The sequence below is a fragment of the Hemitrygon akajei genome, chromosome 13 (assembly GCF_048418815.1).
Source record: "Hemitrygon akajei chromosome 13, sHemAka1.3, whole genome shotgun sequence".
In the NCBI taxonomy this organism is placed as follows: Eukaryota; Metazoa; Chordata; class Chondrichthyes; order Myliobatiformes; family Dasyatidae; genus Hemitrygon; species Hemitrygon akajei.
This window is the reverse complement of record NC_133136.1, coordinates 105,109,969-105,127,723: the sequence shown is the minus strand read 5'-3', so window position 1 is coordinate 105,127,723 and position 17,755 is coordinate 105,109,969. Positions and strand designations below refer to the sequence as shown.

The 17,755-nt window shown below is 48.4% G+C and overlaps 3 protein-coding genes across 3 annotated transcripts in view; 2 read left to right on the top strand and 1 right to left on the bottom strand.

Moving 5' to 3' along the window:
• Window positions 1-7,006, top strand: part of LOC140738102 (endogenous retrovirus group 3 member 1 Env polyprotein-like) — a 7,713-nt gene extending 707 nt beyond the window's left edge. The window contains exons 1-2 of the mRNA XM_073065213.1: window positions 1-41; window positions 4,489-7,006. The exon at window positions 1-41 is cut by the window's left edge and continues 707 nt beyond it. Of these exons, the coding sequence (XP_072921314.1) occupies window positions 5,176-6,450 (1,275 nt within the window). The 5' untranslated portion in view covers window positions 1-41; window positions 4,489-5,175 and the 3' untranslated portion in view covers window positions 6,451-7,006. The remainder of the gene's footprint in view (window positions 42-4,488) is intronic.
• A 59-nt stretch (window positions 7,007-7,065) lies between these two features.
• Window positions 7,066-9,048, top strand: LOC140738101 (bifunctional purine biosynthesis protein ATIC-like). The gene has a single exon (XM_073065212.1). It carries the CDS (start codon window positions 7,114-7,116, stop codon window positions 8,887-8,889), a length of 1,776 nt encoding a protein of 591 aa, XP_072921313.1. The 5' UTR covers window positions 7,066-7,113; the 3' UTR covers window positions 8,890-9,048.
• Window positions 9,049-9,092: 44 nt separating this feature from the next.
• On the bottom strand, window positions 9,093-16,813 carry LOC140738103 (endogenous retrovirus group 3 member 1 Env polyprotein-like). Its single transcript, XM_073065214.1, has 2 exons — window positions 16,058-16,813; window positions 9,093-11,610 (listed from the first exon to the last, which is right to left on the bottom strand). Exon 2 carries the CDS (start codon window positions 10,921-10,923, stop codon window positions 9,649-9,651), a length of 1,275 nt encoding a protein of 424 aa, XP_072921315.1. The 5' UTR covers window positions 10,924-11,610; window positions 16,058-16,813; the 3' UTR covers window positions 9,093-9,648.
• Between the last annotated feature and the right edge of the window lie 942 nt (window positions 16,814-17,755).

The following is a 17,755-nucleotide window of genomic DNA, read 5'->3' as shown; positions in this document are numbered from 1 at the left end:
GCAAAGCAGGGAGGAAAGGAGACGGTTCTACGGCACACCGGGTAAGTGAGACTAGCTAACTGAGATCTAGGTGGGTGTGACCGGGTAAACTAGGTGTGACGACACCTAGAGTAAAAAGAACCGGGCCGGGAAGGGAATAATGGGAGGGGGAAGCTCAAAGGAAGAGGAGCCGGAGAGTTCGGGTTTGTTCCCGAAGGTACCTCCTGATAGCCCCCTCGGTAGAATGTTTGCAGGATGGGGATATGGACGAACAAAGGGAAAGCAGAAAAAGAGAATGGTAGAATATTGCAAATTATGGTCCAAACAGCCAATAACAGGGTCCTCGGTATGGTGGCCACCATTTGGGTCAGATGAGGATTGGGTTAGACAGGCCTTAAACATATATGTAAACTCTAAACCAAATGTGAGAGAGGAAGAAAATGAGTATGCCTCTTGCTGGGTTCCCGGACCAGGAGACTCCGCAAGAAGTTTTAAACTAGAAACTAAAACTAAGGAGGAAGAGCCTCCTTGGGAAGTGTTGAATCATCTACCTCCCCCTTATGTTCCCCGGCCCCAGCAGCCCGAACAAGCTGCTAGTGCTCCGCATCCGGATGATCCGCAACGGCAGGCGGAAGAGGAGAGGGAGAAAGGAGAAGGGGAATGCCGGGGAACCTAAGTTTCCCCTGTTAAACCCGAACTGGGATAAGCAGACCGGAGAAGGTCAAGGAAACATGAGAGACATGAGGGAATTCCTGATAAAGGGAATAAGACAAGCGGTCCCCAAGGGTCATAACTTCACTAAGGCGTTCGGAAGCCACCAGAACCCCGATGAGACCCCAACTGACTTCCTGGATAGAATTCGGAAAAATATGCAACAATATGCGGGGGTAGACCCGGAGACGGAGGTGGGGCAACAGTTAATCAGGGTAGAATTTGTATCAAAAGCTTGGCCAGATATTCGGAAAAAGCTAGAAAAGATAGAGGACTGGAATTCAAAACCCTTGAGTGAATTACTGCGAGAAGCGCAGAAGGTGTTTGTAAGAAGAGACGAGGAGAAACAGAAAAAGACCGCTAGGATAATGGTTCAGACAGTACAGCAAGTAACCACAGAAAACAGGGAAAAGAGGGGAACGTGGTCAGACCGAGGCAATGGCCAAGAACCAGGAAGGAAAACGCGAAGGACTCTAAGATGCTTCCACTGTAACGAGGAAGGACATTTTAAACGGGAATGTCCTAAGTATCGGCGAGAGGTCAGGTCATATGCCATGATGGAGGACGAAGACTAGGGGGGTCGGGGGTTCCTACCCTTGGGGAGAAGAAACTATCGACAGGAACCCCTGGTAAATCTGAAATTAGGTCCCCAAGGGTCAGATACAACCTTTATGGTAGACTCGGGTGCTGAAAGATCCAGTGTAATCCAGATACCTCCCGGCGCCCGAACAGGAACAAGAGTAATGAAGGTATCCGGTATCGGAGGAAAAACGATACAAGTGTCCATTGTGGACAATGTGGAAGTCGGATATGAAGATAGGGCAACAAGGCAAGACCTTCTCCTGCTGCCCTCGGCAGGATTCAACCTATTAGGAAGGGACCTGCAAGTGCAACTGGGCATTGGAACAGTGCCGAACAATGGAGAAATAATAGTAAAATTATTCGCATTAAAAGAAGAGGACGACCAGAAAATAGAGCCCGAGGTGTGGTATAGAGAGGGAAATAGGGGAGGATTGAACATCAGCCCTCTACAGATCACCTTGCTACCGGACGGTCGCCCAGTAAGGAGGAAGCAGTATCCCATTGCGATGGAAGGAAGAAAAGGGCTGCAGCCGGTAATTGAAGGGCTGATCGCAGATGGACTGCTGGAAGAATGTATGTCGCCATATAATACCCCCATCCTCCCGGTGCGAAAGCCGGACGGGACTTATCGGATGGTACAAGACCTGCGGGGTCTAAATGCAGTAGTCCAGACCCGATACCCGGTAGTACCCAACCCGTACACCCTGATGAGTAAAATCTCCCCTGACCATGAATGGTTCAGTGTAATAGATCTAAAAGATGCTTTCTGGAGTTGCCCGCTAGAAGAAAGCAGTCGGGACATGTTTGCGTTTGAATGGGAAAATCCTACAACAGGGCGGAAAAGACAACTCAGATGGACGGTCCTGCCGCAAGGATTCACTGAGTCACCTAACCTATTCGGGCAGGTCTTGGAGCAAGTACTAGCGGAATTCCAATGTGCTCCAGAGAACCAACTGCTACAGTATGTGGATGATTTATTACTATCCGGGCCAACACAGAAAGGGGTGCAGGAAGATACCATCAGATTACTGAACTTCCTAGGGAAAAAGGGGCTACGGGTCTCCAAGAAAAAGTTACAATTCGTGGAAAAGGAAGTAAGGTATTTGGGACACCGGGTCAGTAAGGGACAGCGAAGCATTACCCCAGAAAGGATAGCTGGAATAACAGGGATGTCGCTCCCTCGTACCAAGAAGGAGATACGACAGTTCCTGGGGTTAGTGGGGTATTGTCGAATCTGGATTGAGAATTATACTCCCCTGGTGAGATTTCTGTATGATAAACTCGGGCAAGATGAGCAAACAGTAAAATGGACAAAGGAAGAGGAGCAAAAATTCAACTATATCAAGGGGCAACTGATCCGTGCTCCGGTGTTAGTCTTGCCAGCCCTGGAAAAACCATTCCAGCTGTACGTCAACAATGCCGAAGGAATGGCCCAAGGGGGACTCACCCAACTAAGAGGAGGAAAGCGGCAACCCGTGGCTTTCCTGTCAAAAATGTTAGACCCGGTATCGCGTGGATGGCCCACCTGTATCCAAGCAGTGGCAGCGACAGCGGTATTGGTAGAGGAAGCCCGGAAACTAACCTTTGGAGGGAAGATCACAGTGCATTCTCCCCACTCGGTCAGCACCCTACTAGCCCAGAAGGCACATCGGTGGCTCACTGACTCCCGCATTCTAAAGTACGAAACTATACTGATGACCGGAGAAGACCTAAACTTCGCAAAGGATTCCAGTTGCAACCCAGCCCAGTTCCTCTATGGAGGACTAGAAGAAAAGGAGTCAGAACACGACTGTATTGAATTGTTGGACTTGCAAACAAAGAGCCGGGAGGACTTACAGGAAGTTCCCCTGGGAGAAGGACAGGAATTGTATATAGATGGATCCTCACGATGTATTGATGGAGTACGGCACAGCGGATATGCCATCATTGACGGAGAGACTGAAAGAATAGTGGAGTCCGGGAGATTACCGGGAAACTGGTCGGCCCAGTCATGCGAATTATACGCACTCCAGAGGGCTCTGAGGATATTGGAGAAGAGGATCGGAACAATATACACTGACTCTAAGTACGCCTATGGGATAGTACATACCTTTGGGAAGATATGGAAAGAAAGAGGACTGATAACGGCCAGAGGAAAGGGACTGGCACACGAGCAAATGATAAGTATGACATTGGAAGCCCTGGCCCTACCAACTGAGATTGCGGTAGTACATGTACCCGGACACCAAAAAGGATCAACACCTGAAGCAGTAGGGAACCGTCTAGCCGATGGGGAGGCCAAACGAGCAGCCGTTGAAGACCCGATCCAACTCCTGACCTTGATACCAGTGAGGGAAGGACTTACTAAACAACCTATGTTTACCCAAATAGAGATTGATAGCATGAACCAACTAGGAGCCCGAAAAGACACTGATGGTAAATGGACGGTCCCGGATGGGAGACAGGTACTAAATAAGGAAGTAACCCGCAACATCCTCCAACAGTTGCACCATCAAACCCACTGGGGAGTACAGGCCATGTGCGACACAATTCTGAGGGATTATGTATGCAAAGGAATATACACACTGGCCCAGCAAGAGATAACTGGATGTCCGACGTGCCAGCGGATAAACAAGAAAGTGATGCGATCCACTCCAAGAGGTGGCCAGCCACTGGCCATGAGACCGTTCCATAGAGTCCAGATCGACTTTACCGAACTACCCTCAGTGCAGAGATGGAAGTACCTGTTAGTAATAGTGGATCATTTTACCCACTGGGTGGAAGCATACCCGACCACAAAGGCCGATGCGCCTACAGTAGCCCGAATACTACTAGAAAACATAATCCCCAGATATGGGATCATGGGGTCCATAGACTCGGACAGAGGGACACACTTTGCCTCCAAGACGCACCAGTTGATTTGTGATGCATTGAGTATCCAATGGAAATACCATACCCCGTGGCATCCCCAGAGTTCGGGACGGGTGGAAAGGATGAACAGTACCTTAAAGGCGCAATTGACCAAATTAATGCTAGAAACCAAGTTACCCTGGACTAAGTGTCTCCCCATCGCCCTGTTAAGAATCCGAACAGCACCCAGGAAGGATATAGGAATCTCCCCCTATGAAATGCTGTTTGGACTCCCGTATTGGAATAAGGTAGAAGGGTACCCCACGCTACAAGGGGGTGATATTTTTATAAGGAACTATTTACTGGCACTATCTCGTTCCTTTGCAGAACTGCGGAAGAAGGGTCTCTTGGCCCAGACTCCGCCGCTCGACTTTGCTTTACATCAGATCGTGCCTGGAGATTGGGTTCTGGTACGGACCTGGAAGCCGGAGAAGTTACAACCACAGTGGGAAGGCCCTTTCCAGGTCCTGTTAACCACCGAGGCGGCCGTACGAACAAAAGAGAAAGGGTGGACCCACGCATCCAGAATAAAGGGACCAGTTAAGCCTGAGGGACACACGGAGTGGACCTGTGTTCCCAGTGAAGAACCGTTGGTGGTGAAACTGAAAAGGCAACAAAAATGAACTCAATGTGGACTGTTACATTATTGACTGTAATATATTTAATTCTGTATGTGGAAAAATAGAAGGGAAATGTGACAAGTGTAGGAACCGAGTTTTGGAGAAAGGAAAAGAACGACCCGGGGCCCTTGTGTCACATTCACATGTAAATGACCAATGTTATGGAAAAGAAAAAGAGGAATGTGAAGAGGGAGGAATAAAATATACCCTGAGAAAGAACAGGGGATACCCCGGTGGATCAGTGAGAGAAGAAAAAGGAGAAGGGAGAAGTTGGAGTGTACGAGAAAGTACATGCCCTGAGACAGAATGGATATGTGAAAGGAAAGAAAAAGGAAGGGCAGAGTTTGGTGGAGTCAGAGAAGAATGGGGAACCTATGGAAAAACAAGACCGGAAATGAAGGAAAACCTGTTTATAGACTTAGCAACTCGAATAGCTACAAGTTTAAATGTAAGTGACTGTTGGGTTTGTGGGGGACCCCACATGAGCGAGCAATGGCCATGGATAGGTGAGAGTTTGAGTGTGTGGGAGCTATTGGCTCATGATTGGGATAAGAAAAGGACTGGGAGGACGCAAGAATGGAAGTTAACAAACTATCCGGAAGGACAAGTATGTGTAGAAAGAAAAGGGAAGGTGAAAGTAGGAGAAAGCCCATGTCAGAGTATAAAGTTGGCTAAAACAAAAAATAATGCCACTTGGTGGCCCGAGGAGCCGACTTGGTACATAACTAAAGGGGCAAAGGACAATTGTACGGCTATGGGAAACAATTCGGGAATCTGGAATTGCAGTGGGCATAACCCGTACGAAGGAATTCCCAGTGTTTGGAAAGCCTGGCGGAAAGCAAAGAAAGGAGGATTTGTTCCAGAAGGTCTGTTCTGGATTTGTGGGAATCAGGCATACACCAAATTGCCGAAAGGATGGGGAGGAGTTTGTTTCTTAGGCCTTATAAGGCCAGAGTTCTTCCTCCTACCCCAGGATGAAGATAGGGAATTGGGAATCAAGTTATTTGACTCACTGAGAAGGGAGAAGCGGGAGATAAAGGTGGGAGAATGGGGCGACGAGTGGCCTCCAGCACGCATCATTGAATATTACGGACCAGCAACTTGGGCCCAGGATGGGTCATGGGGTTACCGAACCCCGGTATATATGTTAAATCGAATAATACGCCTACAAGCTGTAGTAGAGGTGATCACCAACCAAACCGCATTGGCTCTGGAATTGCTGGCTGAGCAGCAAAGCCAGATGAGAACAGCCATATACCAAAATCGATTAGCATTGGATTACCTATTGGCCTCCGAGGGAGGGGTCTGTGGAAAGTTCAATCTGACAAACTGTTGCCTAAAGATAAATGATAATGGAAAGGCAGTGTTGAAAATATCCGACAAAATTCGGAAGTTGGCCCATGTGCCAGTACAAACTTGGAGATCCTTAGGGAACCTGAGTTGGCTGGATAGTCTGCTGGGAGGAAGCTGGTGGCGAATAGCCCTGTTAATATTTGGCGGAATACTCATAATGATAATCATATTACCATGCTTAATACCCTGCTTGAGAGCATTAATAACGCGAGTAATAGTACAGGTAATGCAGCCAGGGAACCCAGCTGACCCGGCTAAAATGCTGTTGCAACGAGGCAGAGAACTGGAAGAGTGGAATCCCTGGACAAATCCTTAGCACACTCTAAAAAGAAAAAGGGTGGAATTGTAAGAAGTGAAAGGGTTAAGGTTAGACTGTGCTAAGATCTAAGCTTACAAAACATATGCTGACACATTGCTAAATAAGGATATAAGATTCTTGCAAAACTGTATAGGTACAATCTGTACCTTGTGGTAATCATGAAGAACTAAAAGGGAGTCATTAAGCTAGGAGCTGAGAGCGGAGGTGGATGAAACAGATGGAGATAAGCTGTACTCTTGTGGCTAACTCCAAGGCCGATGAGTGTTTTGAAAACTTGGCAGACATGGCTCTGCGGATGGCTAACTCCAAGGACAGAGGATATGAGAAAATGTGTATGTGACCCCCGAAATGTACAAGCCTGTGGGGAGGGGGAGAGTGGAGCTGACTATGAATAATTGTAGGAATGATACAGCAACTGAGGGACACGTGATAACCTACTTGAAACTGTATAAAAGGAAATGAAATGTAATGCTCTGGGCTCAATACTGCTGGAGCAGTTTTGGGTCCGACTCTGCAGACTCGTGAAAAATAAAGCTTTGCCGCTTTGCAGTTTGCTGAGACTCATGGTGTGAGTTATTTCTGACAGCTTGGGGGCTCGTCCGGGACCGTGTTGAGCTGGTCGGAACGCCGCGGAGCCGGAGCAGAGGAAGGACATCCGGGATGGCACTCAACGAGCTTGCGTTGCTGAGCGTCTCTGATAAGACGGGTCTGGTGGACTTCGCCAGGAGCCTGGTTTCGGTTGGCCTCTCCCTCGTGGCTTCTGGTGGCACAGCTAAGGCGCTGCGAGATGCTGGACTCGCTGTCAGGGATGTGTCGGAGATTACTGGGTTTCCAGAAATGTTGGGCGGACGAGTGAAGACTCTGCATCCAGTGGTGCACGGAGGCATCTTGGCTCGGAACATTCCAGAAGACAAGTCTGACGTTGCGAAACATGGTTTCAGCTTGATAAGGGTTGTCGTCTGCAACCTGTACCCATTTGTGAAAACGGTCTGCGCTCCGGATGTGACCCTGGCTGAGGCTGTGGAGCAGATCGACATCGGTGGTGTGACCCTGCTGCGGGCAGCTGCCAAGAACCAGAGCCGGGTGACAGTGGTGTGCGACCCCAGTGACTACAAGGCCGTCGCCCTGGAAATGGAGGCCTCGGAGCAGAAGGACACTTGTGCAGAGACCAGGAGAGCCTTGGCGTTGAAGGCCTTCACTCACACAGCCCAGTACGATGCAGCGATTTCCGATTACCTCCGGAAGGAGTGTGGCCAGGGACAATCCCAGCTCCAGCTGAGGTACGGGATGAATCCCCACCAGACTCCGGCGCAGATCTACACACTGGGGCCCAAGCTCCCCTTCAAAGTTCTGAATGGATCACCTGGTTTCATCAATCTGTGTGATGCTCTCAATGCCTGGCAACTGGTGAGGGAGCTGAAACAGGCCCTGGATCTGCCTGCCGCTGCCTCCTTCAAACACGTCAGCCCTGCAGGTGCCGCTGTTGGGGTGCCATTGACAGAGGAGGAAGCCAAGGTCTGTATGGTCTATGACAAGTTCAGTGATCTCACCCCTCTGGCCACAGCCTACGCCAGAGCCAGAGGCGCTGACAGGATGTCGTCCTTTGGTGACTTTGTGGCTTTGTCAGATGCCTGTGATGTCCAGACCGCCCGGATAATCTCCCGAGAGGTGTCAGATGGAATCATTGCTCCAGATTACGAGCCGGAGGCCTTGGAAATCCTGTCCAAGAAGAAAAACGGGAACTATTGTGTCGTACGGATGGACCCAGAGTATGAACCAGACGAGCTCGAAACCCGGACTATCTTCGGATTGCACCTGGCCCAGAAGAGGAACAATGCACCCATCGATCGCCTGCTGTTAAAAAACCAGGTCACCTCGTCCACAGATCTGCCGGAGTCTGCCCTGCGCGACCTGATCGTGGCCAGCATCGCGGTGAAGTACACGCAGTCCAACTCCGTGTGTTATGCCAAGGACGGTCAGGTTCTGGGCATTGGTGCAGGTCAACAGTCTCGCATTCACTGCACCAGGCTGGCAGGGGACAAGACCGACCTCTGGTGGCTACGTCATCACCCAAGGGTGCTGGCCATGAAGTTCAAAGCGGGCACCAAGCGGGCTGAGATTGCCAATGCCATCGATCAATATGTGGGCGGGCTAATAGAGGCTGCGGAGCTGCCCAAGTGGCAGGAGATGTTCGAGGAGCCTCCTGAGCTGCTGTCGGAGATCGAGCGCAGGAACTGGATCTCCAAGCTGAGAGGTGTTGCTCTGAGCTCTGATGCATTTTTCCCTTTCCGGGACAATGTTGAGCGGGCCAAGAAGAGTGGCGTGGATTTTATCGCTGCCCCATCGGGGTCGGCAGCTGACAAGTTGGTGATAGAAGCGTGCGAGCAGCTGGGTATAACTCTGTTCCACACTAACCTCCGACTCTTCCACCATTAGGTGGTTTGCCCTCTCTTGCCTATCCCATCAGTGGCCTGCAGCAGTGTGGTGATGTTTCTGCTGCCATCTTGATGTTGGAAATTATTCTCTGAGATCAAATAGCTACCAAGTTATAAATAAAGCTGTCCAACACCTAAAAAAAAAAAAAAAAAAAAAAAAAAAAAAAAAAGCTGTCAGAAATAACTCACACCATGAGTCTCAGCAAACTGCAAAGCGGCAAAGCTTTATTTTTCACGAGTCTGCAGAGTCGGACCCAAAACTGCTCCAGCAGTATTGAGCCCAGAGCATTACATTTCATTTCCTTTTATACAGTTTCAAGTAGGTTATCACGTGTCCCTCAGTTGCTGTATCATTCCTACAATTATTCATAGTCAGCTCCACTCTCCCCCTCCCCACAGGCTTGTACATTTCGGGGGTCACATACACATTTTCTCATATCCTCTGTCCTTGGAGTTAGCCATCCGCAGAGCCATGTCTGCCAAGTTTTCAAAACACTCATCGGCCTTGGAGTTAGCCACAAGAGTACAGCTTATCTCCATCTGTTTCATCCACCTCCGCTCTCAGCTCCTAGCTTAATGACTCCCTTTTAGTTCTTCATGATTACCACAAGGTACAGATTGTACCTATACAGTTTTGCAAGAATCTTATATCCTTATTTAGCAATGTGTCAGCATATGTTTTGTAAGCTTAGATCTTAGCACAGTCTAACCTTAACCCTTTCACTTCTTACAATTCCACCCTTTTTCTTTTTAGAGTGTGCTAAGGATTTGTCCAGGGATTCCACTCTTCCAGTTCTCTGCCTCGTTGCAACAGCATTTTAGCCGGGTCAGCTGGGTTCCCTGGCTGCATTACCTGTACTATTACTCGCGTTATTAATGCTCTCAAGCAGGGTATTAAGCATGGTAATATGATTATCATTATGAGTATTCCGCCAAATATTAACAGGGCTATTCGCCACCAGCTTCCTCCCAGCAGACTATCCAGCCAACTCAGGTTCCCTAAGGATCTCCAAGTTTGTACTGGCACATGGGCCAACTTCCGAATTTTGTCGGATATTTTCAACACTGCCTTTCCATTATCATTTATCTTTAGGCAACAGTTTGTCAGATTGAACTTTCCACAGACCCCTCCCTCGGAGGCCAATAGGTAATCCAATGCTAATCGATTTTGGTATATGGCTGTTCTCATCTGGCTTTGCTGCTCAGCCAGCAATTCCAGAGCCAATGCGGTTTGGTTGGTGATCACCTCTACTACAGCTTGTAGGCGTATTATTCGATTTAACATATATACCGGGGTTCGGTAACCCCATGACCCATCCTGGGCCCAAGTTGCTGGTCCGTAATATTCAATGATGCGTGCTGGAGGCCACTCGTCGCCCCATTCTCCCACCTTTATCTCCCGCTTCTCCCTTCTCAGTGAGTCAAATAACTTGATTCCCAATTCCCTATCTTCATCCTGGGGTAGGAGGAAGAACTCTGGCCTTATAAGGCCTAAGAAACAAACTCCTCCCCATCCTTTCGGCAATTTGGTGTATGCCTGATTCCCACAAATCCAGAACAGACCTTCTGGAACAAATCCTCCTTTCTTTGCTTTCCGCCAGGCTTTCCAAACACTGGGAATTCCTTCGTACGGGTTATGCCCACTGCAATTCCAGATTCCCGAATTGTTTCCCATAGCCGTACAATTGTCCTTTGCCCCTTTAGTTATGTACCAAGTCGGCTCCTCGGGCCACCAAGTGGCATTATTTTTTGTTTTAGCCAACTTTATACTCTGACATGGGCTTTCTCCTACTTTCACCTTCCCTTTTCTTTCTACACATACTTGTCCTTCCGGATAGTTTGTTAACTTCCATTCTTGCGTCCTCCCAGTCCTTTTCTTATCCCAATCATGAGCCAATAGCTCCCACACACTCAAACTCTCACCTATCCATGGCCATTGCTCGCTCATGTGGGGTCCCCCACAAACCCAACAGTCACTTACATTTAAACTTGTAGCTATTCGAGTTGCTAAGTCTATAAACAGGTTTTCCTTCATTTCCGGTCTTGTTTTTCCATAGGTTCCCCATTCTTCTCTGACTCCACCAAACTCTGCCCTTCCTTTTTCTTTCCTTTCACATATCCATTCTGTCTCAGGGCATGTACTTTCTCGTACACTCCAACTTCTCCCTTCTCCTTTTTCTTCTCTCACTGATCCACCGGGGTATCCCCTGTTCTTTCTCAGGGTATATTTTATTCCTCCCTCTTCACATTCCTCTTTTTCTTTTCCATAACATTGGTCATTTACATGTGAATGTGACACAAGGGCCCCGGGTCGTTCTTTTCCTTTCTCCAAAACTCGGTTCCTACACTTGTCACATTTCCCTTCTATTTTTCCACATACAGAATTAAATATATTACAGTCAATAATGTAACAGTCCACATTGAGTTCATTTTTGTTGCCTTTTCAGTTTCACCACCAACGGTTCTTCACTGGGAACACAGGTCCACTCCGTGTGTCCCTCAGGCTTAACTGGTCCCTTTATTCTGGATGCGTGGGTCCACCCTTTCTCTTTTGTTCGTACGGCCGCCTCGGTGGTTAACAGGACCTGGAAAGGGCCTTCCCACTGTGGTTGTAACTTCTCCGGCTTCCAGGTCCGTACCAGAACCCAATCTCCAGGCACGATCTGATGTAAAGCAAAGTCGAGCGGCGGAGTCTGGGCCAAGAGACCCTTCTTCCGCAGTTCTGCAAAGGAACGAGATAGTGCCAGTAAATAGTTCCTTATAAAAATATCACCCCCTTGTAGCGTGGGGTACCCTTCTACCTTATTCCAATACGGGAGTCCAAACAGCATTTCATAGGGGGAGATTCCTATATCCTTCCTGGGTGCTGTTCGGATTCTTAACAGGGCGATGGGGAGACACTTAGTCCAGGGTAACTTGGTTTCTAGCATTAATTTGGTCAATTGCGCCTTTAAGGTACTGTTCATCCTTTCCACCCGTCCCGAACTCTGGGGATGCCACGGGGTATGGTATTTCCATTGGATACTCAATGCATCACAAATCAACTGGTGCGTCTTGGAGGCAAAGTGTGTCCCTCTGTCCGAGTCTATGGACCCCATGATCCCATATCTGGGGATTATGTTTTCTAGTAGTATTCGGGCTACTGTAGGCGCATCGGCCTTTGTGGTCGGGTATGCTTCCACCCAGTGGGTAAAATGATCCACTATTACTAACAGGTACTTCCATCTCTGCACTGAGGGTAGTTCGGTAAAGTCGATCTGGACTCTATGGAACGGTCTCATGGCCAGTGGCTGGCCACCTCTTGGAGTGGATCGCATCACTTTCTTGTTTATCCGCTGGCACGTCGGACATCCAGTTATCTCTTGCTGGGCCAGTGTGTATATTCCTTTGCATACATAATCCCTCAGAATTGTGTCGCACATGGCCTGTACTCCCCAGTGGGTTTGATGGTGCAACTGTTGGAGGATGTTGCGGGTTACTTCCTTATTTAGTACCTGTCTCCCATCCGGGACCGTCCATTTACCATCAGTGTCTTTTCGGGCTCCTAGTTGGTTCATGCTATCAATCTCTATTTGGGTAAACATAGGTTGTTTAGTAAGTCCTTCCCTCACTGGTATCAAGGTCAGGAGTTGGATCGGGTCTTCAACGGCTGCTCGTTTGGCCTCCCCATCGGCTAGACGGTTCCCTACTGCTTCAGGTGTTGATCCTTTTTGGTGTCCGGGTACATGTACTACCGCAATCTCAGTTGGTAGGGCCAGGGCTTCCAATGTCATACTTATCATTTGCTCGTGTGCCAGTCCCTTTCCTCTGGCCGTTATCAGTCCTCTTTCTTTCCATATCTTCCCAAAGGTATGTACTATCCCATAGGCGTACTTAGAGTCAGTGTATATTGTTCCGATCCTCTTCTCCAATATCCTCAGAGCCCTCTGGAGTGCGTATAATTCGCATGACTGGGCCGACCAGTTTCCCGGTAATCTCCCGGACTCCACTATTCTTTCAGTCTCTCCGTCAATGATGGCATATCCGCTGTGCCGTACTCCATCAATACATCGTGAGGATCCATCTATATACAATTCCTGTCCTTCTCCCAGGGGAACTTCCTGTAAGTCCTCCCGGCTCTTTGTTTGCAAGTCCAACAATTCAATACAGTCGTGTTCTGACTCCTTTTCTTCTAGTCCTCCATAGAGGAACTGGGCTGGGTTGCAACTGGAATCCTTTGCGAAGTTTAGGTCTTCTCCGGTCATCAGTATAGTTTCGTACTTTAGAATGCGGGAGTCAGTGAGCCACCGATGTGCCTTCTGGGCTAGTAGGGTGCTGACCGAGTGGGGAGAATGCACTGTGATCTTCCCTCCAAAGGTTAGTTTCCGGGCTTCCTCTACCAATACCGCTGTCGCTGCCACTGCTTGGATACAGGTGGGCCATCCACGCGATACCGGGTCTAACATTTTTGACAGGAAAGCCACGGGTTGCCGCTTTCCTCCTCTTAGTTGGGTGAGTCCCCCTTGGGCCATTCCTTCGGCATTGTTGACGTACAGCTGGAATGGTTTTTCCAGGGCTGGCAAGACTAACACCGGAGCACGGATCAGTTGCCCCTTGATATAGTTGAATTTTTGCTCCTCTTCCTTTGTCCATTTTACTGTTTGCTCATCTTGCCCGAGTTTATCATACAGAAATCTCACCAGGGGAGTATAATTCTCAATCCAGATTCGACAATACCCCACTAACCCCAGGAACTGTCGTATCTCCTTCTTGGTACGAGGGAGCGACATCCCTGTTATTCCAGCTATCCTTTCTGGGGTAATGCTTCGCTGTCCCTTACTGACCCGGTGTCCCAAATACCTTACTTCCTTTTCCACGAATTGTAACTTTTTCTTGGAGACCCGTAGCCCCTTTTTCCCTAGGAAGTTCAGTAATCTGATGGTATCTTCCTGCACCCCTTTCTGTGTTGGCCCGGATAGTAATAAATCATCCACATACTGTAGCAGTTGGTTCTCTGGAGCACATTGGAATTCCGCTAGTACTTGCTCCAAGACCTGCCCGAATAGGTTAGGTGACTCAGTGAATCCTTGCGGCAGGACCGTCCATCTGAGTTGTCTTTTCCGCCCTGTTGTAGGATTTTCCCATTCAAACGCAAACATGTCCCGACTGCTTTCTTCTAGCGGGCAACTCCAGAAAGCATCTTTTAGATCTATTACACTGAACCATTCATGGTCAGGGGAGATTTTACTCATCAGGGTGTACGGGTTGGGTACTACCGGGTATCGGGTCTGGACTACTGCATTTAGACCCCGCAGGTCTTGTACCATCCGATAAGTCCCGTCCGGCTTTCGCACCGGGAGGATGGGGGTATTATATGGCGACATACATTCTTCCAGCAGTCCATCTGCGATCAGCCCTTCAATTACCGGCTGCAGCCCTTTTCTTCCTTCCATCGCAATGGGATACTGCTTCCTCCTTACTGGGCGACCGTCCGGTAGCAAGGTGATCTGTAGAGGGCTGATGTTCAATCCTCCCCTATTTCCCTCTCTATACCACACCTCGGGCTCTATTTTCTGGTCGTCCTCTTCTTTTAATGCGAATAATTTTACTATTATTTCTCCATTGTTCGGCACTGTTCCAATGCCCAGTTGCACTTGCAGGTCCCTTCCTAATAGGTTGAATCCTGCCGAGGGCAGCAGGAGAAGGTCTTGCCTTGTTGCCCTATCTTCATATCCGACTTCCACATTGTCCACAATGGACACTTGTATCGTTTTTCCTCCGATACCGGATACCTTCATTACTCTTGTTCCTGTTCGGGCGCCGGGAGGTATCTGGATTACACTGGATCTTTCAGCACCCGAGTCTACCATAAAGGTTGTATCTGACCCTTGGGGACCTAATTTCAGATTTACCAGGGGTTCCTGTCGATAGTTTCTTCTCCCCAAGGGTAGGAACCCCCGACCCCCCTAGTCTTCGTCCTCCATCATGGCATATGACCTGACCTCTCGCCGATACTTAGGACATTCCCGTTTAAAATGTCCTTCCTCGTTACAGTGGAAGCATCTTAGAGTCCTTCGCGTTTTCCTTCCTGGTTCTTGGCCATTGCCTCGGTCTGACCACGTTCCCCTCTTTTCCCTGTTTTCTGTGGTTACTTGCTGTACTGTCTGAACCATTATCCTAGCGGTCTTTTTCTGTTTCTCCTCGTCTCTTCTTACAAACACCTTCTGCGCTTCTCGCAGTAATTCACTCAAGGGTTTTGAATTCCAGTCCTCTATCTTTTCTAGCTTTTTCCGAATATCTGGCCAAGCTTTTGATACAAATTCTACCCTGATTAACTGTTGCCCCACCTCCGTCTCCGGGTCTACCCCCGCATATTGTTGCATATTTTTCCGAATTCTATCCAGGAAGTCAGTTGGGGTCTCATCGGGGTTCTGGTGGCTTCCGAACGCCTTAGTGAAGTTATGACCCTTGGGGACCGCTTGTCTTATTCCCTTTATCAGGAATTCCCTCATGTCTCTCATGTTTCCTTGACCTTCTCCGGTCTGCTTATCCCAGTTCGGGTTTAACAGGGGAAACTTAGGTTCCCCGGCATTCCCCTTCTCCTTTCTCCCTCTCCTCTTCCGCCTGCCGTTGCGGATCATCCGGATGCGGAGCACTAGCAGCTTGTTCGGGCTGCTGGGGCCGGGGAACATAAGGGGGAGGTAGATGATTCAACACTTCCCAAGGAGGCTCTTCCTCCTTAGTTTTAGTTTCTAGTTTAAAACTTCTTGCGGAGTCTCCTGGTCCGGGAACCCAGCAAGAGGCATACTCATTTTCTTCCTCTCTCACATTTGGTTTAGAGTTTACATATATGTTTAAGGCCTGTCTAACCCAATCCTCATCTGACCCAAATGGTGGCCACCATACCGAGGACCCTGTTATTGGCTGTTTGGACCATAATTTGCAATATTCTACCATTCTCTTTTTCTGCTTTCCCTTTGTTCGTCCATATCCCCATCCTGCAAACATTCTACCGAGGGGGCTATCAGGAGGTACCTTCGGGAACAAACCCGAACTCTCCGGCTCCTCTTCCTTTGAGCTTCCCCCTCCCATTATTCCCTTCCCGGCCCGGTTCTTTTTACTCTAGGTGTCGTCACACCTAGTTTACCCGGTCACACCCACCTAGATCTCAGTTAGCTAGTCTCACTTACCCGGTGTGCCGTAGAACCGTCTCCTTTCCTCCCTGCTTTGCCGCCTTGCGCTGTCCGGATCTCACTCGCTCAAGCCGTTTCAGACGACGAGCAAGGAATCAGGGACTGCCGAACTCGGCAGGGTGCACCTTCTCCGATGTCCTTCCTCTCGCCCTCCACGACCGGAGTGGGGATCCCGGACGAGCCCCCAGCTGTCAGAAATAACTCACACCATGAGTCTCAGCAAACTGCAAAGCGGCAAAGCTTTATTTTTCACGAGTCTGCAGAGTCGGACCCAAAACTGCTCCAGCAGTATTGAGCCCAGAGCATTACATTTCATTTCCTTTTATACAGTTTCAAGTAGGTTATCACGTGTCCCTCAGTTGCTGTATCATTCCTACAATTATTCATAGTCAGCTCCACTCTCCCCCTCCCCACAGGCTTGTACATTTCGGGGGTCACATACACATTTTCTCATATCCTCTGTCCTTGGAGTTAGCCATCCGCAGAGCCATGTCTGCCAAGTTTTCAAAACACTCATCGGCCTTGGAGTTAGCCACAAGAGTACAGCTTATCTCCATCTGTTTCATCCACCTCCGCTCTCAGCTCCTAGCTTAATGACTCCCTTTTAGTTCTTCATGATTACCACAAGGTACAGATTGTACCTATACAGTTTTGCAAGAATCTTATATCCTTATTTAGCAATGTGTCAGCATATGTTTTGTAAGCTTAGATCTTAGCACAGTCTAACCTTAACCCTTTCACTTCTTACACAAGTGAACTTAAATATCAGTAGATCTACAAGAATCCTGACTGAGGGCAAAGCATAAAGAGGCTAGAAGTGGAGGAACCACATGTATAAAGAACAAATTGTGAGAGAGCAGTCAGGAAGGAGGAAACTGAGTTGTTTAATTTCCATAAGACATAGGAGAATATTAGGCCATTTCACCCATCGAGTCCGCTCTGCCATTCCATTATGGTTGATTTATTAACCTTTTCAACCCCATTCTCCTGCATTCTTCCCATAAACTTTGACATCCTGATTAACCAAGAACCTATCAACCTCCACCTTAAATATACCCAATGACTTGGCCTGCACAGCCATCTGTGGAAATGAATTCTGCAGATTCACCATCCTCTGGCTAAAGAAATTTTTCCTTCACTCTTTCTCACAGCCTATGTTCTGAGGCTGTATCCTTTGGTCCTGGACTCCCCCACTGGAGGAAACATCCTCTCCATATCCACATTTGCCAAGTTTCAATGAGATCACACCCCATTCTTCTAAACTCCAGTGAGTAAAGGCCCTGAGCCATCAAATGTTCCTCATATGTTAACCCTTTCATTCCTGGGATCATTCTTGTGAATCTCCTCTGGATGGTCTCCAATGGCAGCACATCTTTTCTTAGATAAAGGGCCCCAAACTGTTCATTATACTCCATGTGCATCCTTGCTTTTGTCTTCCAGTTCTCTCAAAATGAATGCTAACATTGTATTTGCCTCCCTTAACACCATGCAATCAACCTTTAGGGAATCCTGCACAAGGACTCCCAAGCCCCTTTGATTGTTTGAATATTCCTCTCCAATTAGAAAATAGCCATGCCTTTATTCCATCTACCAAAGTACATGGCCATGCACAATATTCCAATTGGCACTTCTTTGCCCATTCTCCAGATCTGTCTAAATGCTCCAGCAGATGCCCTGCTTCCTCAGCACTGTTTC

Bases quoted from the DNA above. Each gene is read 5' to 3' on its own strand.
- LOC140738101 (XM_073065212.1), top strand. From the start codon at position 7,114: ATGGCACTCAACGAGCTTGCGTTGCTGAGCGTCTCTGATAAGACGGGT.
- LOC140738103 (XM_073065214.1), bottom strand. From the start codon at position 10,923: ATGAAGGAAAACCTGTTTATAGACTTAGCAACTCGAATAGCTACAAGT.